This window comes from Centroberyx affinis, unplaced genomic scaffold, assembly GCF_046629955.1.
Source record: "Centroberyx affinis isolate AG114_WGS23_722 - 3 ecotype Tasmania unplaced genomic scaffold, CSIRO-AGI_Caff_v1 ptg002451l_1, whole genome shotgun sequence".
Lineage (NCBI taxonomy): Eukaryota > Metazoa > Chordata > Actinopteri > Beryciformes > Berycidae > Centroberyx > Centroberyx affinis.
The window spans coordinates 44,061-66,433 of NW_027280689.1; the positions used below are offsets into that span (position 1 = coordinate 44,061).

Below are 22,373 nucleotides of genomic sequence, written 5' to 3' on the forward strand. Positions count from 1 at the left end.
ATTTATTCAGCTGTATAATCCTTACACCAGTGGTTCTCAACGTGGGGTCCGGGGACCACCAGGGGTTCTTGAGGGGGGTTCCAGGGGGTCCCCAGCAAATTGATGAATTAAACTTCACCATTATTTAATTTACAAGAAGTTAACACAATTAGAGAATGTAGAAGAATGACTGTTTTGATCATAGTTTCTCTGTTATCTCTCTACCTACAATACAGATAGTCATGGAATTCTGGACAAAATCATATCTGACAATAAAAATATTCTCAGATTTGGGTTCAAGAGATAAAATGTCATCAAATGGGGGTCCGTGGCCCTAATGTGGACTAAAGCAGGGGTCCATGATATGAAAATGGTTGAGAATCACTGCCTTACACTGCATAATGTTCATGGAAAAATATAAACATGGTTGTGCTTATATTAAGCAAAGTGACCCGTGATAGGCAGTTATCTCTCCCTGCTTCCCTTCAGTTGTCATCCTGTCGGATTCCTGCCCTGCTTCCTGTTTCACAAACATGAAGTTGCCTGATTTGAACACCCTCAGTCCAGAGTAGAGGCAATGGAGAAATTAAATGAGGCTCAGCCGAGACATTTACATAGGACCTTGATAAGAGGAAATTGACTTTTCAGATGAGAAATCTACCTGAAGTGAAAACCCTAAATTTGTGTGATGACATGAATTTAAAGTATTTCAGAAGGAAGGTTGTCTGCATGTACTTAGTGAAGCTGGCAGGATATCAGTGTGCAATCCCTTTTCTAGCTGTTTGTTAATATTTATATCCATAGCGAATAAAGAGCAAACAAACTGACATCACAGTCAAATATTTAGTGCATGTCAAACCAAACTGTAGCTGGATCAAGAATGAGAGAGACAATTTCTCAGCCAAAAAACATATATTTTTTAATCCACACAGTACTGAACAGGATTTTGTCATTCCCTACACACATTTCCCTCTTTTCAGTCCTAGGAACAACCTCTGGTAACAAGTAAACTTAGTCAACACATCTATAAAACAAGCTCTCCGTGCTTCATAAGACAACAAAATTAAATATCAAAATTAAATATCCAGTGACAAGTACTGAGATTAGAAACTTAAGATAAATAAAACAAAATAACATCACTTAACAAACGGCAAGGAAAAAGTCAGTTCTCAGAAACATCCTCGCTTCTATCTGCAGAGGGTGCTACACCACAATCCCATGTCCGGTTTTATTCTTTCAAAAAGCAAATGATGTCATAGGATTAGGAAAATATTTGCTGTTTGATGTGTCCAATTTGATATAAAGACTTAAACTGCATCTATCATTAGTGTTAAATTGCAAATACAAAACAAAGCGTCTGCAAAATGCACAGAATCATCCGTCTTGTCTCTATCGTGTCGGTTCGACTGCAGGGAGAGAGACAAAGTGAAGGTTAGTGGTGAGGTATTGGTTCACAGACCATTAAACACTTAAACACACGGGGAAACACTATTTATTTCCCCCCCCAAGTGATACAAGCAATTAGAGTATCTGCAGCTTTCAGACAGGCAAATTTAAGACTTTTCGAGACCTTTTTACTGCTACCTGGAGTTTAATTTAATTTACCAATTTAACGACAACACAAAAAGAAAAGCCAGCCTATTTCTGACTGAACAAATACGCAGAATAAGGACATGAAGTCCACCATGTTTGTCATATTGTATTAACCCTGTTCTGTATTAATCTAAGGGCGGACATGCATGTGTGCAGTGATGTAATGCAACATAAGAAGGTAACACTTTACAATAAGGGTCACCAAGTTAAGGGTTAGTTAATGCTTAATAAGCATTAACTAACCCTTAATTAACAGTTAACTAATGTGTAATTTACTAATGGTGTTCATGTTAACTAAGGTATTAATTTATACATTATTTAATAGTTTATAAAGATGACTATTAAATAATGTATAAATGAATACCTTAGTTAACATGAACACCATTAGTAAATGATTACCAGACACATTAGTTAACTGTTAATTAAGGGTTAGTTAACGTTTATTAAGCATTAACTAACCCGTAACTTAGTGACCCTTATTGTAAAGTGTTACCATAAGAAACTTAACACCAACACTATTGCTGGTATTTGCCTTATTTTCAAACTCTGCCTTCGAATAAATATCACTGAATGTAAAGAATATGTCAATACCAATATCTACTTTTATAGCTGCATCAAAATGAAACTTAAAGATATACCTGCATTGCATGGTGAAAAACTAAGACCTTTGTTTTAATGTATTAAAGCCATTTTAATAAAGACATTTTTAAAGCTGCTCGGATACCCTAAATTCCCACTTTACGACCTTAAGATAATAAGCAGTAGTGAATGAAAGCTCTTACTGTAGGTGGAGATGTCGATCTCGTCGGGCAGCTCGCTGATGTTCACCTCGAAGCGGTCCTGGACGTCGTTGAGGGTGCGGGCGTCGCCCTCGTCCGACACGAAGGTGATGGCCAGGCCCTTGGTGCCGAACCTGCCCGCCCTGGCAACCTGGAGAACACACGGGCCTCGTTTACACCTGGCATTACAAAGCCATCTGTATCTTGCTATGCAGTCTGGGTAATGAACGATCCAATCATGCCCGTGCATTTACACCTGGTACTTACATGCGTTCTGGTTGTCTGTATTCTGTCCACATTCTGTCATCCCTATGGCTGGGCTTTGAGAATTTCCAAATTGCCTAATTCACCGGAATCAATAAGCCACCGCACTAACAATACCTCTGATTGATCATTTATGTTGAAGAGCTGGATGCTTCTCCAGTGTCAATCGCAAACAATGACGTAATTTGTTATTATCTAATCTCCCTCATGTCAGTCAAAAACCACCAGCGAAGTTTGTGAGTCAGTATAACATACAGTGAGTTTGCAAGCACAGCTCCGTGGCAGCCTTCCCTTCCTCAGAACAACAGAAGTTACTGGAGATTGTTTCTTTAGAGTTCCAAAAAACAGTAAAAAAAAAAAAAAAAAAAAAAAAAAGACCATAAAATGACTCCAAACAGCTTGTGCAGCATAAAACAATAGTTCTGAAGCCAAATGAGTGGACTGTGGGTCCAAAAGATTTTCCGCACTTGTTCTGGACCTTGCCAACAGTCACAACAGCAGCAGGCAGACGCTGCCTTCAAATGCTGTCGGAAATATTGGAATTACGGGTAGAGCGCGACTGAACCACCCGATAAAGTGGCAAGTGGCAAGTACAAATAAGAAGATGCCAAGATGTGATACTCTCACTCTTTGCTTAAGTTTTAGGTGTCACGTATAACTTTTAGCCAATAAACTCAAATTACAAACATCAATTACAAAACTGATGCAAATATTTTCCAAAGTAGTTCTCTACCACTTGGCTTCTATAATAGTCATCAAAAAAGGGGTTATTTCTTTTTTTTTTTGTATTTCTCACTAAAAGTACTTGATTATGCGTCGAGTTGTCTTTACGACTTTCGATCTTGGAACGACAAGCTTACAAGGAGCATTTGAAGGCACCGAGACTTCCGCCAGATTGCTGTAGAGTGGCCAGAGCCTTGTGAGCGAGGAAAAATCTAGGCGATAATGCAGTAAATATTGGACTTTTGGACAGACAGTGCGATCGCTTGGCTTCCGAACACTTGGATTGTGCTGCACAAGCTGTTTGGAGTCATTTTAGGGTAATTGTTTGCCGTTTTTTGGAACTCTACAGAAATAGTCTCCGGCAACTTCTAAGGAGAATCGGAAATAGCACCGGAGACGGCAAAATCCTAACGATACTCAGCTCTGTGCCTCACTGTGCTGTTGACACTCCCTCATGTCACTCTGAGCTTTAGTCTCATGGAATGTGTGAACCTGAGGCAGCTTGTCCCTACACACACTCAACCTGGTTATCAGCGATTCAGACCCATAAACCACCGGCGGGTCTATGACCTGGGTATGTCTGACCACAAGGCTGTTTCAATGTTCTAAGCCCGAGCATCTTGTGTTTTTGGGACTGGAAAACCATCGACCCAGCCCGTCATGACCGTGGACCTCCAGTACATCTCCTCTCCGGCCCTCTGGAACTGAATCAGTTTTATAACACCTCTCTGAGCAGTGCATTCTCAATTCTCATTTTAACAAGGTCATTAAAACATCCTTTTTTCACCTTAGTCAGACCTTTTTTAACTCAGAAAGATGCTGAAATACTCACTCACGCTTTTATTACTAGCTGTTTAGACTATTGTAATTCCCTTTTTACTGTTTTACCTAAAAAGTCTATAAGAAAACTACAGCTAGTTCAGAATGCTGTGGCCAGAGTCTTAACCAAAACAAATAAAATGGATCACATGACCCCACTGCTTAAGACACGGCACTGGCTACTTGTATCTTTTAGAATTGATTTTAAAGTTCTTTTACTTGTTTATAAAGCTTTAAATGACCCTGATCCTCCCTACATCAGAGATGTTCTTTCATTTTATGTTCCAGCCAGATCACTAAGGTCCTCCACCACTTTTCCTTATGTGGCCCATAAAAGCACTTCTGTTTTTATGCCCCTAAACTGTGGAACTCACTGCCTCTGGATATTAGAATGGCAAGCTCTCTCTGTATTTTTAAAAGGAAATTAAAGACCTATCTTTTTAATCTGGCTTTTAATTTGGAGTAATGTTATAGCCTTAATTTTTTTGTTCTAATCATTGGTTTTTACTTTATTTTTGAAGCACTTTGGGCTGCATGCTTGTATGAAAGCTGCTATATAAATAAAGTTGAGTTGAGTTGAGTTGAGTGTATTTGATCACCATGGATTTAGGGTTAGGGTTAGGGTTAGGTACTGTTAAGTTTTGATTTGTCACTTCCTGTGTGGAGAAGTTTTCCCACCAGTGGCCATACTGACACCAGAATTTCATTTGGACAAATAGGGTGAATCTACAGTGTCTCAATTAGAGGGGATGGGACACTCTTCTCCGTTGCAGCCCTACTTAAGATGGCTGGAATGTGACATAAAAATGTTACCTAGTACAGCTTTAACATGCACTTTGCTTAACCGTATTAGATATCCAGATACAGATTTCATTTTAATACCAGGTGTAAATGGCCATTGACATAGCAGGGGTTAAATGGATGAGTGTATTTGTGTGTGTGTGTGTGGTGGGGAGGTGTTTCAGGCCTACCCTGTGTAGGTAAGTGTCCGAGTCTTCTGGCATGTCATAGTTAAAGGCGATGTTGACTCTCTCGATGTCCATCCCTCGACCGAACAGGTTGGTGGCCACCAGGATTCGCCTCTGGAAGTCCTTGAACTGCTGGTAGCGAGACAGACTAGAGGAGGCAATGAAGGGGGAGGGCTGGAATTAGTGAACCTCTATAGTCCACCATAGCCTGCTATCTGCTAACAATGCAAGAAAGAAGACTTCAATATGCAAGACGCAACCACTAATAATTTGATTTTGGCAGCAGACGAAGAAGTAGAAGGTATACGGCAAATCATTTCATTCCAAACAATAAAAAACAAATGAAAATATTTTGTTATTCATGTGAAATAGTTGGAACTGCCTGATTAACACATTTGTTTTTCCTTCCTGGTTTGTTAATGCTGTTTTTCTAAAGGGGTAAACAGTCTGGTTTCCACTCTAGTGGGGCCAAAAAACACTATCTAATGGAATGAATGTGTGAAACAAGTAGGAAAATGACCTCTCCAGAGAATATTACCTAACAGTCTAGAATACACCTCTCAACATTCCACAATATTCCATGACCATGCACATTTTAAATTTGTTAAGTGTTGGTCTGGAGTTTCAAAACATTTCTGATTTTCCTGGATGAGCTCAGTTCGGTTACCGTTCTTCCTGAGGCATCCCTCGATGGATGGCGATGGCGGGGAAGTTCTGCTCCACCAACAGCTGAGCCAGAGCTACACAACGCTGTACAGACTTCACAAAGATTACCACCTGGAGAACAGCAGAACGCACTCACTCAGCTGTTGCCATTTCTGTACACAATTTGCGCATCCAAATGAGGAATTAATGGATTCTTAAACCTGATCCGTGTTAACATGCTTACTGTAATAAGTACACAAATGCAAACAGGAAAATGGGAATGCACTAGAGTGTGAAAACACTGGCTTTCTCCAACTAATGCTGCATTCACGTCACATGGGAAGGATAGTAGATATGAGTTTCCTACTAGAAAATATTGTTCACTTCAGCTTTCAGTCGGTAAATACCACAAGAAAATACCATTCACCCCAGCTTTCAGCCAGTAAGTAGTAAAAGTGAGTAGTATAGTATAGTAGAGAGTGGCTAAACTGGACGAGACACACCTACTCCAAATTAACCTTGCCCTATATACTGTATATGTCTCCCAGTATGTGGAGAGGTGGGTGATCTACATGTGAAATGTGCCAATCTGATTGAACCAGGGAAGCACAACTGCACACCTATCCTGAAAAGGCTACTACTTTACAGACTGTCAAACTCAGCCCCAAGGGGGTAGCAAGAGTGGTGGAAACACTGGTGGTGTTTAATTGATGTTGTGTTTTGTTGCAAATAAATTACAGGCAAGAACCAGAAGGGAGATCTCCAGTGTCCTTCTGGTCTAGAATGTTGACCCTTGTTGTCACAGTGGTATTGAAACCCTGGATCATGGAAGAACACGATACCGGAAAGATTGAGATTCTGCTGCTGCAAATTCTGTCCAACCTTGCCTGCCTGCAGGACAGCCAACTCAGCATGTTGCAGCAACAGCATCATACGCTGCATATCATGGTCACACCCAAGCCAAGGACCAGGCTCTCCTCATAAGTTGCCACCCTGGACAATCTACCCTTGGTGGTTCCGCATCTTCCCCACTTTGCCTTACTGATGACCCAGATGCCTTTCTTGCTATCTTTGAGATACTGTAGATGTGGGTGGCCAGAGGACAAATGTGTCTGACTGCTTGCCCTGCTCTCAGGGGAGGTGCAGCTTGCTGGAATCCTCTCAAGACTACCAACAGGTAAAGGCGACAATCCTGGACCGGCTTGGCCTCACACCGGACATCGGACACAACGGCGGTTCCAAGCGTTGAGGATGCCAGCCTTCCCGTCACTCCCTGATGAGTACAAGCAGTGGCTGCAGGCAGAAGTCCTATGACCAGGTGATAAAAACTGCCAACTGGTGCACTCTGACAAAGCACAGACAAACCCAGTTTTGTTTGATTGGGACAGACTGTACAGAGTGAGTTGTGACACTCAAAGAAAAGAGGAAATAGCCCACTTGTTGGTTCCCAAAAGCCATTGGGACATGCTTTTCTCACCATAACCCGATGTCTGGTCTCCTGGCAGGGATAAAACACTGAACCGGTTAATGACCCGCTTCTACTGGCCGGACATTCACACGTGCATAGGTGGTGCGCCACCTGTCGTGAATGTCAGCTAGTCCCCGGCCACCCTAAAAGCCCCATTATGCCTACACTCTTTAGTCAAGGTCCCTTTCAAAAGAATTGGCCAGTAAGCACCACCTCCAGACAGACAGGTTGTGGATCACTTCAATAAAAGACTTAAGGCAATGAGTAATGATTCTGAACAGGTTTGTGCAATGAATAATGGATAAGTTCATGCACAAAGATAGCGGTAATTGGGATAAATGGCTGAACCTTCTTTTATTTGCAGTGGGAATTTTCCTCCCTTTGAGTTGCTGTACAGTTGCACACACAGACGTGCCTTGGACATGATTAAAGAAAGCTGGGAGAGCAGTCATTACATTGTCATTTAGCAGACACTTTTGTCCAAAGTGACTTACAGTAAGTGCATTTTGTCAACAGTAGTCAAACCAACTGTATATCACAGTCTTCATCAGCTAAGGCTAATAGGCATAAGTAGCATTTGTAGAGTTTTTTTTTTAATTTTTTTTACTAAGAGTAGAATGGGAAGAAGATTGTTACATGATAGGTTATTTCAAGTGGGGTCCAGGTGTAACCTGAAGAGGTGAGTCTTCAGTCTCCAGCGAAAGATGATTAATGGTTCAGCCATTCTTTTTTCAGTTCGTTCAACCATTGTGGTGCCAGGGATGACAAGAGCCAGGACTGGGATGAGCGAACAAGCCAGAGTTTGGAACCTGACCAGTGATTGTAGATATGGAGGGGTGGTTCGATGTACTGCCCTGTAGGCGTGCCACTGTAGTACCAGTGTCCTAAATTTGATGTGAGCAGAGATGGGAAACCAGTGAAGTGACTAGAAGAGGAGAATGACGTAAGAGAATTTTGGTTGGTTGAACACCAGATGGGCTGCAGCATTCTGAATGCGCTGTAAAGATCTGATGGCAGAGGCGGGTAGCCCGCCCAGAAGAGCTTTGCAGTAGTCTAGGCGGGTGCCTGGATCAGGAGTTGTGCTGCTAAACAAGAATGAGATTCAGTACATCCTGGACCTGCAAGCAAAAATCCATTCACTGTGTCCAACTGCATAAGAGAATTTGCTCCAGATGCAGGGACGTCAATAGCACCTGTATAACAGAGGCAGCCAGCTCAGACAATTTTCACCAGGAAATAAACCACTTGTATTACTGCCTACTTCCAGCTCCAAATTACTCACCAAGTGGCAAGGGCCATTTGTGGTAAAATGGTAAGGGGGGAATGTGAATTATGAGGTAGTACGTTCAGACAGGGGCAATGCACTGCAGATTTACCACCTCAATCTTCTGAAAGCCTGGAGTGAGGTGGTCCGCGTTTCTCTGGCCACGATGCTAACTGAGAGAGGAGTTGGGACCGGAGGTACCAAAGTCATCCAATCCAGAACCTGTCCATTGTGATGACCATCTTCCCACCGGGCCAGAGAAAGGTTGGTAAGTAGCTTTGTACACTGTATTTGATGTGTTTTTGCCTCTGCCAGGATGCACAAACCTCAAACACCACCACATTGAGACTCCTACCGGGGAGGTGGTACGGACACAATGCTATTGTTTGCCTGAAAAGTGGTGCAGGTGAAATTTGAGGTGATGCTGAAAACAGGAGAAACAGAAGAGTCCCAAAGTGACCTGTGTTGCCCCATTGTCCTTGTACTCAGGTGCAATGGGCAAGTTTGGTGCCTATACCATGCCCAGGGTTGATGAACGGCTGGATCTGTTGGGCACAGGTTGTTGTTTTTTCAACACTGGATTTAACCAAGGCCTACTGGTAGATCCCCTTGTTACCAGAATCCAAGAACAAGACAGCCTCCACTCCGTACAGTTTGTACCAATTTGGGGCACTCGCCACGTTTCAACGACTCACGGACAGGGAGCTGCACCCTCATGGCTCATATGCTGCTGCCTACTTAGACGATATCATCATCTATAGCGACAGCGGGCAGCAGCATATGCAGCATCTGAGGGCCATCATGGAGTTCTTGAGGCGGGCAGCGCTCACAGCCAACCTAAACGATTGGATCAGGGAGGTACAGTATCCAGGGTACCACGTGGGCTGCAGGCAAGTCCGCCCTCAGGTACATAAAATAGTAGCCATTCCGTCTTGCCTTTGACCCAAGTCTGTAAGGTGGTTTCTTTGACTGACCGGCTACTACAGGCGCTTCATCCCCGACTTCTCAAAACTGACCAGCCCACTGACCAACCTCACTTGGAAAAGAGTCTCAGATCCGGTCCAGTGGACAGAGCAATGCCAAGTACCATTTGAAAGAATGAAACAGGCCTTCTGTGGGGCAGCACTCCTGCATTCCCCTAACTTCTCTCTCCCTTTTGTCCCCGAGACCAATCCATCGAAAAATGAGCTGGGGACCGTTTTATCCCAGGAGGTAAAGCTGCAGCCAAAAGCTATCACAGTGGGAGGCTAAGTACCCGTCTCACTGAACCAAGAAAGCACACCTGTACGCCTAAGCCTAAAAAGGATACTAACTTTACAGACTGTCGACTCAGCCCCAAGGGGAGGTAAGGTTGGCTGGGCAAAGTGTGGCTGAAGACCCAGTGGTGCTTAACTTAATGTTGTGTTTTGTTGCTGTTGTAAGTGCAAAATAAACTATGGGCAAGAACCACAAGAAACATCTCAAGTGTCCTTCCTGTCTAGAACAAAGATCCTTGTCAAATCGGGGTTTGGCGATGGGTCCTGATTTCTCAGACTTTCTGAATTCTGACGTCACCAAATAGGAAATACCTGTGGTCAAGTGTAGGGAACAACATATTAATTTAAAACAGAACCAATAAAAAAATAAAAAGTCACATTTGTGATTGGAACTCTTATGTATCAAATGCCATGGCTGGACACAACTACTTGCTAGATTTTTGGTTTGTGGTTAACACTGCAATGTTTGGTTTGCTGTAAAACATGAACTCACATGTATCAGCGTGTGTGTTGATTGTGAAAAAGCTGATCAGCAGCAACCAAAGTCTACAGAGAACTTCAATCATGGCATTTTGACAGCTTCAAATTCAATTCTATGTGTGAACTCTCCCGAGTCGTTGCAACGATTATTCCCCCTGTGACGTGAATGCAGCATAAATCAGAACTCTCCTTCCCAACTCTTCCACAACTTCCTGTCACCCCATGGATATAAAATAGATTTTAAACCAGTACCTGGTTGAACTCTAGCACATCCAAGAGGTCAAAAAGCTTCCTGTTCTTCTCGTTGTCCTTCAGCTTGACGTAATACTGCTGCAGCCCGTGGAGCGTCAGCTTGGTCTCGTCGTCCACAAAGATTTCCATTGGCTGGAGCAGGCAGGAGTTGGAAAGGGTTAAGGGGGAATGAGAAGATGGGAGGAAGGGATAGGGACGTAGGAGAAAGGGAATGTGGAGGTGTGGTTTATGTAAGTAGGTTAGACAGGGTGATATCCAGGAGGAGGAGATGGTTCAGGTATCAGGCAATGAGGTCATTTTTGCAGGGTAAATTAGCAGGGATATACAACAGTTTGAGATTCATGATGTACAGGTTATAGGGAGAAATGTATAAAAAAAAAAAGGAATGGTCCCATGTGGCAGCAGTTGAGGTGAGAGGGCGAAATGAAAGAGGACATAGAAAAGAGTAAGAGAAAGTGCCAGGATACCCGCGGAGGACAGGTAACAGAGGAGGTAGAAAGAGGGAAGGGTTTGGGGGGGTGGGGAGGGTAGTTAGGAGGAAACCCATCCCTCCCAAAAACACAAGTGTCAACATCCCACAACCTCACACATACACACACACACAAACACACCCAACCACCATAAAGACACTAAACAGATTGGGTCTAATGCGGAGGAGATTAACACGACAACGCAATAAATCTACTGCAAAATCTTCTTTCTATTCCTCACAAAATGAGACATCGTGTTCCCTGTGATTACTACGGCTGCTCCGGCTAAGATTAGATCGATACAAGTTCACAGCACACACCCAAACAGACGCATCAATCCTCGCACTGATTTCTGTCTGCCTCTTGAAGGTATGTCTAATTAAAGAATGAGGGAACCGTCTCAATAAAACAAAAACAGCATCAATCTGGAGCTGCTATATTCCAACAACACGTGGAATTATCGGTTGAAAATGCGGAATCATTCTAAGTCTTACAGAGCTTCAACTGATTGTTGTTTACCATAATACTAAAATGCTAACACTATATATAAAATGCACAACTTGAAAGGTAACAGAAACATGGTTCAAAGCACTATGTTGCTGAGACACAATCAACACACTTAATCCACTCACTCATTAGTCCACTCCAATCATTCTCAGTCAAGTCAGTCAGTCAAGTTTTTTTTTGTGAATACTTTAAAAAAATGTTTTGTGTTATTTGTGTGTGTAATATATTATGTGTGTCAATAGTATTGTTCAAACTATCGTAAGGTTATGTGTACATACAGTATGTGTCTTGTGATAAGAGTAATGACAAAATATCTACTAAATTGTGTAATTTCATTTTAGGAGTGTTGGGTGGACTCAAACATTTTTCCTGAGGCATCTACAGTATATAGTTGTTTACAGCAATCAGTCCAACTGAGTCTATTCAGATTGATTTTAATCTCATCATCCGCTGATGTTCTTTTTCTTGATATTCTAGCAACCATGGTAAATTGAATATTTTTTCCAGTACTTGCTCTCTTCATTTTTATTCTTTATGATCTCATCATTTGCCTACACCATTCTTTCAGATATTATAGCTTGCTGCTATCACTTCTTATTTCTTCACACTACATTGATTTCCTGTCTTCTGCTAAGCGCCACTATCTAAAGCTGGGGATACACCACACAACAGATTATGAAAAGACTGGGCATATACACTAACCGACTGGTTTCTGCAGATTTTTTTATGATGACTGACAAACTGGGGATCAGACACTTGACTATGCCAGATGAGGGATCACACACTACTCGACTTGTCACTGCAACTGAACCAAACTGAACGCACCAAACTGTGATATAAATTCACATTATACATTTTTATGGGTCTAGAGCTTGCTGTTGTTGTTGCGCCACCATCTGCATGGAATAAAGGAAGAAACAGAGAGCAAAACAGTCTGTGTATTTTTTGGCCATTCTATTTTCTTTTTAGAAACAGAAAATAAAAAATGAAAAGGCATTGTCCATTTTCCTAGTGAGAAACGGCAGATACAACATTTACAAAGGACTTGTTTTTCCCTTTCTCCTTTGTAAAACAGAAAAATAAAATAACAAAAATTAAATAAGCCCATTTTGGGATTGCAACCTGAATATAGAGCTGTGCGTCTTTCAGCACCATCAAGGCCTGGAAAGCGGAAAGGAGAGAGACAGAAGCAGAGAGGGAGGAAAATAGAATGACCAAAAAATACACAGACCCACAACGCATTTACATAAAGCTGTGGAAGGGCAGACGTGGGCAGTATGGACCGCAGAGGAGCTGCAGGTGAGCAGCACTGTGAATCAAATACCTGTTGCTGCATAATGGAGCCAAAGCTATGAAGTGGGCGCTGAGAACGTTTGTAGGCGATGTTGGCTACGATTATGTTGCAAAACAGACTGCGCATTTACACTGTCCGGTCAGGACTACCAACCGGACATGTAGGCTAATAAATAATAATTAGAAAACCTGACTTTGCGGTCTAAAATCGGCATCTGGCAGCCAAGGTTTTGTGTAATCGATAATTGAGTCTTCCCTGTAGGCTATTTTTTTCCTGTGTGCCTTGGTACCAGAAAGATTGGTAGGCCTATCTATAAATTTATTGTATGAAGAATTAACTAGTTGATTGCTCCTTGGTGTGGGCTAAACACCGTATTGGCTTGTTATGGCATAGCTTCATAGTTTTTCATTGGCTATTGACGGGATCCATTTGCATTTGAGTTGTTGACGAGTACACACTACCCGACTGTGTCCGGATTCCGCTTGTAAAAATCAAACATGTTTGATATAATCGTAGTCGCTTCGGGAGGCAAGAGATTAGAGTCTGTTCCCCTCATACACTTATAGATTTTCTGTGCCAACTGGCCATGCCGACTGCCCCAAAATCTGCAGACTAGCACAGACCAGGACAGACTCGGCCCGATTGTGAATCCTGGCTAAAATCGGGGCAATAGTTGTCTAGTGTATCCCCAGCTTTAGAGAAGCTTCATGTCTGCCATCAGTTGGACACTGTGTGACGCCTGGACTGTAAGATTGCTTCAATTTTCCTTTGCAACCTGGAGCTGGGGTGTCTACTAGGTTATTAGTCTATCTTGAGGCAGTTATTTCAACTCCATTTAAGTAGACACGGCTGACAAAGAGGTTATAGCGCCGTTCTGGCAAGACTGGCGGACTCAGGCAATTTCAGTGCACTGTTCACTTTGCTGGAAAAGTAATTAACTGCAGAAGCCCCATGAGCAGGTCGTGGTGTGGTTCACCCTCAGGGGCTCAGCTCTGTCAGTCTTCCTACAAGCAGCCTAGCCATGGTCATTCTATTTGTGATAATGCTTTATATTTTCTTATTAGCTTTTCTCTCCTTGGAGGGATTTGTACATTACCCAACGTTACAGCTCAAGGAAGACCTTGCCTATTAACTACAGGGCTTATGAGAAACCTGGAGCAGAGATGTGGTTTCCCTGCCAAGATAACAGAGCTTTCCTTCATAACGAAACCTGACAGTTCAGCTATTATGACTAATAGCTTTTGCTCTGCAAAATTACATGATTACCTAGAGGCTACATGTTTTTGTTTGATTATGTTATTTCATAAATGACAATGCAAAGGTTTGATGGTATCAGTGCTAAAGCAGTGAGGGCAAGGTGGTCCTGCTCCTGTGTCCGGTACACTGCAGTTTAAAATAGCTCTTATCTGGATACTTAAATCATGATGTGGACAAACTGTACCCTAAATTTGTTGAGTAAGCAATGCCAAATGATGAACTTTGTGTATCTTCATTTCTAGAGCAGTGGGGACAAGGTTCTAGCAGTGGAGAGCTGAATGTGTCGAGCAGCAGTTCTTTAACTCTTTCAGCCTGGCCTCAAAATGAGGAATTTAGTCAGGGAGCCAGGGAGACGAGCTCATGGTTGCCTTTCGCCATGTGGGCAACCAGAACAGTAAACCTGCAGCCCATTATGACTCCTGACCAAAAGCCAAGAGTGTAGTGATGTTAAATGATGCATCATTTGCATAGCAAATGTGCAATATTGTAATTTGAACTTAAAGCTACAATATGCAACTTTTTGACATTAAAATATCAATGAATTAATAGGATGCATTATACGTTATCAGTCTGTGACTCTGCGTGTTAATGCCTAAATAGGTGTGCCTGAAATTGTCTTTTCAATGATTTTGGGGACATCTTGGGGTAAATACCATTTGCTGTAGGTGTGTCGAATGGACGTGGCCAGTGGTGAGCTGGATGTGGCTATCAAGATGGGCTAGCAACCACAGAGCAGGGAAGCCATAGCAGCAACAACAATGGAGGAAAGCAGTAAGAAAAGAAAGAACTGCAAAGCTAAAAAATAAAAATACTCCATTACAAGTAAAAGTCCTGCATGAAAAATCCTACTTAAGTAAAAGTACATAAGTATTAGCAGCAAAATGTAGTTAAAGTATTAAAGTAAAAGTAGTGGTTTGGTCCCTCTGACTGATATTTGATTATATATGACATCATTAGATTATTAATACTGAAGCATCAGTGTGTAAGCAGCATGTTAGCTAGTTTAGTCCAGTGGTTCCCAACCTAGGGCTCGGGCCCCTCCAAAGGGTCACCAGATAAATCTGAGGGGTCGTGAGATGATTAATGGGAGAGGAAAGAAGAAAAAACAAAGTTCTGATACACAAATCTGTTTTCAGTTTTTGGACTTTTTCTCTAATCTTTGATTTTTGCTGAAATATTGGATCATTTGAACATTTATTGAAATGAAACCATGTGAGGTTTAGAGGGAAAAATCACTATTTGGTGGAGCTGTTAACAACTCATAGACATCTGAAATGTGACCCGACTACACACTGCTTTTTGGAAGACGTCAAAAGCCAAAAAGGTTGGAAACCACTGGTTTCATCTTTAACAATGTGTTGTATTTTAAAAGCTTGTTATATTATCCATTGTGTCAAATCTCCATCTGAAAAGTAACTAAAGCTGTCAAATAAATGTAGTGGAGTAGAAAGTACAATATTTCCCTCCGAAATGTAGTGGAGTGGAAGTATAAAGTAGCATCAAATGGAAATACTCAAGTAAAGTACAAGTATCTCAAAATTGTACTTAAGTACTGTACTTGAGTAAATGTACTTAGTTACTTTCCACCACTGGGAGGGCGGGACTAGGGTTGTACAATACATGTCTTGCCTCAAGGCAAAAAGTTGCATATTGTAGCTTTAAGTCAGGCAGAACAAAGGAACTGCTGGGTTTTTTCAGGCTGAGTGAGTGACCAAGCGTTGGCCATTCACTGCATTAAAGGGCCATGACATGAGAGTGGGTCGACGTTTGCCCACGTTCCCCAATCACTGTCGAGGCCGGTTGGAGTATGGAGAGAAATTGCTTTCTCGCTCGTAACTTGGACTCATGGAGGTCGTGAGGCCACGTCGGCTCCGTGCCCCCCCGCTCCGGCGGGCGTGGCAGAGCAGGGGGAGGAGCGGCGGAGGTGTGCAGGGAGCAACAAGAGGCATTGTGGATGCGAGGAGAGAGGCGTAATTACATCTTGCATGAACTTTCTGCAGACGGGACGGATCTCTTTACTCAGGGTGGCACTGAACATCATGACCTGCTTCTCGTGGGGAGTCATGCGGAAAATCTCCTGGACGTCTCTGCGCATGTCTGAATGAGGTGGAGAGAGCGGTGAGTCAGGTCAGTGCCCGCTCAGTTAACGGCCATACAAAGTGAATTAGTAGACAGAAAGTAAATAAGGAATGACATGGGAAATGAAAAGAAAAAACTCCACCCCTCTCACACTGTTATATATCATCAATTTGTGATGTTCAATGCATTCCAGGAGTTATTACGTTTGGCCAGTAATCCAAGGGAGTAAGGAAAATACTGAAGAAATGCAAGGTACATCACCAATAGTTGTTTTTTAACAGTGTTAAAGGGTTTTCTAGGGTTTTTCTAGGGTGGATAAATATGGGGATATATGGGAGGGCACATTTACTCACCAAGCTGCTCGAGCATCTTGTCACACTCGTCCAGGATGAAATGCTTGATGTGACGCAGGTTGAGAGTCTTGTTGCGAGTCAGCGCCAAGATCCGGCCCGGCGTTCCCACCACCACGTGAGGACACTCCCTCTTCAGCACCTCCTCGTCCTTCTTGATGGAAAGACCTCCGAAGAACACCGCCACCTGGAGGCGAACGGAGGCATACAGTGGGTTATAAGGACTAGCCAAGAAGCAGGGAGGCTAGTTCCCTGGAGGAGGATCATCAGTTCAGTGTTTACCTTGACAGTGGGCATGTACTTGGAAAATCTCTCATACTCCTTGCTGATCTGAAAGGCCAGCTCTCTGGTATGGCACATCACCAGGACAGATACCTACAGCAAGAGAAGGGGGGGTGAGTGGAATGACAGTGGCACACAAATTGAATGGACTCAAGCAATTCTTGCCACCTGTGAATTAATACATGATTTTAAGCAAAGTCTCCTCATAATCAAGTGCTGGGCTGCTTATGAAGACAAGTGTACATCCCACTACTATAATTGGAGAGCGGTTTGTGTGTTTGTGTGTCCCACCATGGAGGAGAGGAGAGGAGAGGAGAGGAGAGGAGGCAAGGATAGGAGAGGAGGAGAGGAGAGGAGAGGAGAGGAGAGGAGACGGGAGATGAGAGGAGAAGAGGAGAGGAGACAAGGAGAGGAGAGGAGAGGAGAGGAGAGGAGGAGACAAGGACAGGAGAGGAGAGGAGAGGGGAGGAGAGGAGGAGACAAGGACAGGAGAGGGGAGATGAGAGGAGAAGAGGAGAGGAGACAAGGAGAGGAGAGGAGAGGAGAGGAGGAGACAAGGACAGGAGAGGAGAGGAGAGGGGAGGAGAGGAGGAGACAAGGACAGGAGAGGAGAGGAGAGGGGAGATGAGAGGAGAAGAGGAGAGGAGACAAGGAGAGGAGAGGAGAGGAGAGGAGAGGGGAGATGAGAGGAGACGAGGAAAGGAGAGGAGAGGAGAGGAGAGGAGAGGAGAGGAGAGGAGAGGGGAGAGGAGAGGAGGAGAGGAGAGGAGAGGAGAAGAGGAGGAGGTTATAAATTCTAGTGTATATGAACTGCTGGGTTTGTAATCCAGTTTTATAGTAAAGTTAGGTTAGGTAGTCCACTTAGTTCTGTTTGTCTTCTTTACCAGCCATTTTGGCAGGGAACCATCCATTGCTCAGAGGTTGCTTTAATTCTAAAAAAAAAATGAGTTTGCTGGTAAAATAGGAAAGGTGTCTGGAGATTTGGATTTGGATCTGTAAGCTAAAGTGTACAGAGTTTCTGGTGATGACAGATGGTGAAAGGCCGATGGAAATTTAGACAATTTTAAATTATATATTATGTTATTGGATAAATAGTAGGGTAATTTTTATTTTCATCTTTGTTGTTTTATAGTGTCATGTGACGTACTGTTCACGTATACTGCAATATAAACAGTCTGCTGGTGATAGTAGCCTATACTGAATCATCACTTGTACAGTATGAGTATGCAGTACAAACTTACATACTGAAGTATGCAGTGTGTAGTAGGTTAGTATCCATTCTGAACACAGGGTAAGAGTGCAAATTTTTCTGAAATAAGTGCTGCTTGATATATTAGATGTATGCTGAATTTAAGAATGGATCCTAATGATTTGGAAAGGTCTTAGGTCACTTGCAACAAAGAAAGCTGCACATGTAATTCTGCATTATCCTGCGTTCCATTTAAATTCCAAAGTGGGAAATTCCCTGCTGGTAGGTTGTAGTTAAACCTCTGCAAGGTCGAGTGGTCCAGCTCAGAAAAAATCAGGGGAGAAACATGGTTGTGCGGCTTTCTTTATCCAATGAAAAATTCTATTCCTCATGCAACAGCTACTGTTATGTCAATCATATTTAGTGATGTTAGCTAGCTAGTTAGGATAGAATGTTAGTACCTGTAAGTGCAACTTAACATTTCAAATGTATATGTTTAACCATTTAGCACACAGGTGTTTTGGTGGATTTAAGGTCATGCAATGCTGATAATCTGGACCAAGGTTCCTACTTGGAATTCCACCTTGAAGGGCTGTTCCATTGCATTTTTCTTAGTAGGAAGTCAGGATTTATAACTTTCCAACGTCTCTGCAAGGAAGCAGTAGCTGTTGGGTGTTGGCAGGGAGGATTACCTGTCCAGTGACGGGCTCCAGCTGCTGCAGGGTAGCCAGGACAAACACTGCCGTCTTCCCCATCCCAGACTTGGCCTGACACAGCACATCCATACCAAGGATCGCCTGAGGGATGCACTCATGCTGAACTGCAAGAAATACATGGAAACATTTTGTTTTAGGAAAAAGAATAATAATAAGAAGAAAACAATGTAGCAATTGATAAGTCTCTGAAATGAGAATTGATAATAGTTTGATAATGGTAACCCTGCTCTGTATTCATCTAAGAGTGGACATGCATGTGGGCCAACTTACTGTGACCAACTGGAAGTGCAGTAATGTTACGCATAAGAAAATAAAACCAACACTACTGCATGATTTTAGATCATTTAGACTTTTTCAGACTTTTTACTTGTGCTTGGAAGTTCTTTAGGTTGGCATTTAAACAGAACTGTATTGGTTTGTCATCTTTAACACTAGAAACATCAAGCGGTAACACATTACAATAAGGGTCACTAAGTTAAGGGTTAGTTAATGCTTAATAAGCATTAACTAACCCTTAATTAACAGTTAACTAATGTGTCTGGTAATCATTTACTGATGGTGTTCATGTTAATTATTTAATAGTCATCTTTATAAACTATTAAATAATATATAAATTAATACCTTAGTTAACATGAAGACCATTAGTAAATTACACTTTAGTTAACTGTTAATTAAGCATTAAATAACCCATATTAAGCATTAGCTAACCCTTATTAAACATTAACTAACCCTTATTGAACATTAGCTAACACTTATTAAGCATTAACTAACCCTTAACTTAGTGACCCTTAATGAAAAGTGTTACCCATCAAGCCATAGTCACTTGATAGCTTTTGAATTTTACAGTTGAAACATCTCCACTTTGAAAATGTCCCTCCATGACTTTCCCCAACACAACATTCTGTCCAAACCAGCATTGTTAGATTTTCAAAATAAGGCAAGGGAACAGTCATTCTGATTATATTTACCATTTACCATTTGTCAGTTTGTTGGCTTTTCTCATGTTAAATGGGCTACTCACCCTCGGACGGATGCTCAAATCCACAGTCCACTATGGCCCTGAGCAGCTCCGGCTTCAAGAGGAAGTCTCTGAACCCAGAGGAGTGGATGGACACGTAGGAGCCCTTCACGCCTTCCTTCCTCATGGACATGGTGTCCGTGCCCCCCGCGTCCCCCATCCCCGTCGCCTCCACCTCGTCCTCCTCATAATCCAACAGCTCATTCTCCACGTCGTTCTCAGTCATCCTGACCAAGCTGCAAAGGTGCCGTCAGTATACTAGTCAGAGGTTGTTGTTTTTTTTTTTTTTTTACATGTGTTTATATTAGGGAAGGGAGAATATATAGGAATTCAATACATCGCAATACAAAAATGTGTCAATATGTATCGTTGGCGAGAAAAATGAAATGCGATATTAGCTACATTTTATTCTGCTGTAGTAATCACAAATGATATGGTTTGTCCATCACAATTTCACAAGCTCTCCATCCAAATGATCTTATTTACACTTTGTAATGACATTTTTAAATTGTTGCTTACACTAGCAAGCCAGTACTATTGCTAGAAAGATTTGTCCGAAAAATAAACATAATTCTGCAGTCATACTTTGCTGTCATTCAACTTTTATTTATTACACTGTATCGTGGTTGTATTGAACTGTGAACCCTAAATCAATGTTTCCCAACATGGGGTACGGGGACCACCAGGGGTCCTTTAGGGGGTTCCAGGGGGTCCCCAGCAAATTGATTAATTGTTAAACACAGTTAACACAATTAGAGAATGTAGAAGAATGTCTATTTTGATCATAGTTTCTCTGTTATCTCTCTACCTACAATACAGATAGTCATGGAATTCTGGACAAAATCATATCTAACAATAAAAATATTCTCAGATATGGGTCTGAGAGACAAAATCTTATCCGCTGCTCTGATGTGAAGTCAATTAGGGGTCCTTGATATGAAAAAGGTTGAGAATCACTGCCTTAAATCACGTATCGAATTGTATTATGAGATAAACAGTTTGTCTAGTTTATATGTGCGAATATACAGCTCTGGAAAAAAGTAAGAGACCACCCCATAGTTTCAGTATTTTTCTATGGCAGCAGTTCCCAGACCTCTCTTAGAGACAGCCAAGCCCTTCCCTGTATTTGTTAAATTCCACTTCCAGCACATCTGATTCAACTTAATGAGGTATTGGTTAGGTATTGGTTGAGCTGCCAAAGCACATCAAAGCTGTAATAAAGAATCAGGGTTAATCCACCAAATATTCATTGCTGAACCCTTCCTAAATGAAGACATTATTTTTATTTATGGGTATAAACTTGTTTAGTCTGTATTATTCAATGTATGAGGTTGTGTATTCTTGGTATTTCAATTCAATTCAATTCAATTCAAACTTTGTTTCAGACTCAGGTCCATATAAAAAAACAGGACATAACATACAATGAATTACATACAAAGGATCAATAAAAGATCATGGTTTAAAATATATATTAATGTCTTACAAAGAGACAACTCCTGCGGCCACAAACATTTCACTTGCACTACACCATCTAAGACTTATTACTAATTTAGGTATTTTGACCTGTTGTAATTTTTGGCAAATAAGTGTTCTGAATATTTTGTTTGAAATGACAATCAAATGTGGTCAGTAGTTCATAAAAGAACATCAAAAGTTACATTTAACACACACATACCCATAAATTGTGAAACTGAAAATTTTGCTGTGGTCCCCTTATTTTTCCTTCTTTTTTTTTTCCAGAGTTGTACATTTAGATGTGGTTCTCAACGTGGGGTCCGGGGACCACCAGGGGGTCCTTGAGATTCCAGCGGGTCCCCAGCAAATTGAAAAACTGTTCAACTTCATTTACAAGAAGTGAACACAATTAGAGAATGTAGAAGAATGACTGTTTTGATCATAGTTTCTCTGTTATCTCTCTACCTACAATACAGATAGTCATAGAATTCTGGACAAAATCATATCTAACAATAAAAACATTCTGAGATTTGAGTCCGAAAGACAAAATATCATCAAATGGGGGTCTGTAACGTTAGCTCTTATGTGGACTAAATTAGGGGTGCTTGATATGAAAAAGGTTGAGAATGACTGGATAGTACGCAGCACTTTAGGGGGGCGGGGCATGTTATTACCCAGCTATGTTCCGTTGCATTTCGTATGGAGAGAATGTCACGCCAAACTCCATTAAAAAATGTGCCAATTTAATCTTGCCTTACTTATTTGGAGACGTACACACTCGGTAGAATAACACTTAAGATATTTTATTAATCATTAGGATCCAGCATTCAATTTGGCATCCACCGTTACACCAAATATATCTTAAGTTAACGAATTCTCCCTACAACGTATCACTATCGGGGCAATGCGTTAGTTAGTTAATGCAAAGGGCGGATTTCTAATGTTAATGGCAGTGTGTGTACTATCAAACGGACGTGACAGAGTCGTACATCAGTGCACCTGCCAAGACCAAAACACTTGACTAGCTAGCTGCCGTTAGCTGGGACGCTAGCAAGCAGCTCGCCAACTCTACTACTGTACTAGTTCACCGCTCACATTTCAACTCTAAAAAACGCTCATAAATAAATTACCGACGGTACTCTACGTGCTTTAAGTTGTAATTTATTTTTCCCCGTAACCTACCTTAATTTTGAGAGATAAATATGAACCACGGTGTCCCTTCAAAAGTGAAGCGCTATCGTATCGCAAGACGTCATAGGCTCGCGA

The 22,373-nt window shown here is 41.9% G+C and overlaps 1 protein-coding gene across 1 annotated transcript; it reads right to left on the reverse strand.

Moving 5' to 3' along the window:
- Window positions 1–881: 881 nt before the first annotated feature.
- Window positions 882–22,356, reverse strand: ddx39b (DEAD (Asp-Glu-Ala-Asp) box polypeptide 39B). Its single transcript, XM_071533883.1, has 11 exons — window positions 22,290–22,356; window positions 19,656–19,888; window positions 18,611–18,738; window positions 16,730–16,822; window positions 16,451–16,634; window positions 15,997–16,115; window positions 10,491–10,622; window positions 5,793–5,902; window positions 5,129–5,273; window positions 2,355–2,502; window positions 882–1,385 (listed from the first exon to the last, which is right to left on the reverse strand). Exons 2-11 carry the CDS (start codon window positions 19,876–19,878, stop codon window positions 1,369–1,371), a joined length of 1,299 nt encoding a protein of 432 aa, XP_071389984.1. The 5' UTR covers window positions 19,879–19,888; window positions 22,290–22,356; the 3' UTR covers window positions 882–1,368.
- Window positions 22,357–22,373: the final 17 nt, after the last annotated feature.

Coding starts and splice junctions, on each gene's coding strand:
- ddx39b (XM_071533883.1), bottom strand. CDS start 19,878: ATGACTGAGAACGACGTGGAGAATGAGCTGTTGGATTATGAGGAGGAC. Junction 5,903..10,490: donor ATGTGCTAGAGTTCAACCAG/GTACTGGTTTAA, acceptor GCTGTTCTCCAG/GTGGTAATCTTTGTGAAGTC. Junction 2,503..5,128: donor CGGACACTTACCTACACAGG/GTAGGCCTGAAA, acceptor TGTGTTCTCCAG/GTTGCCAGGGCGGGCAGGTT.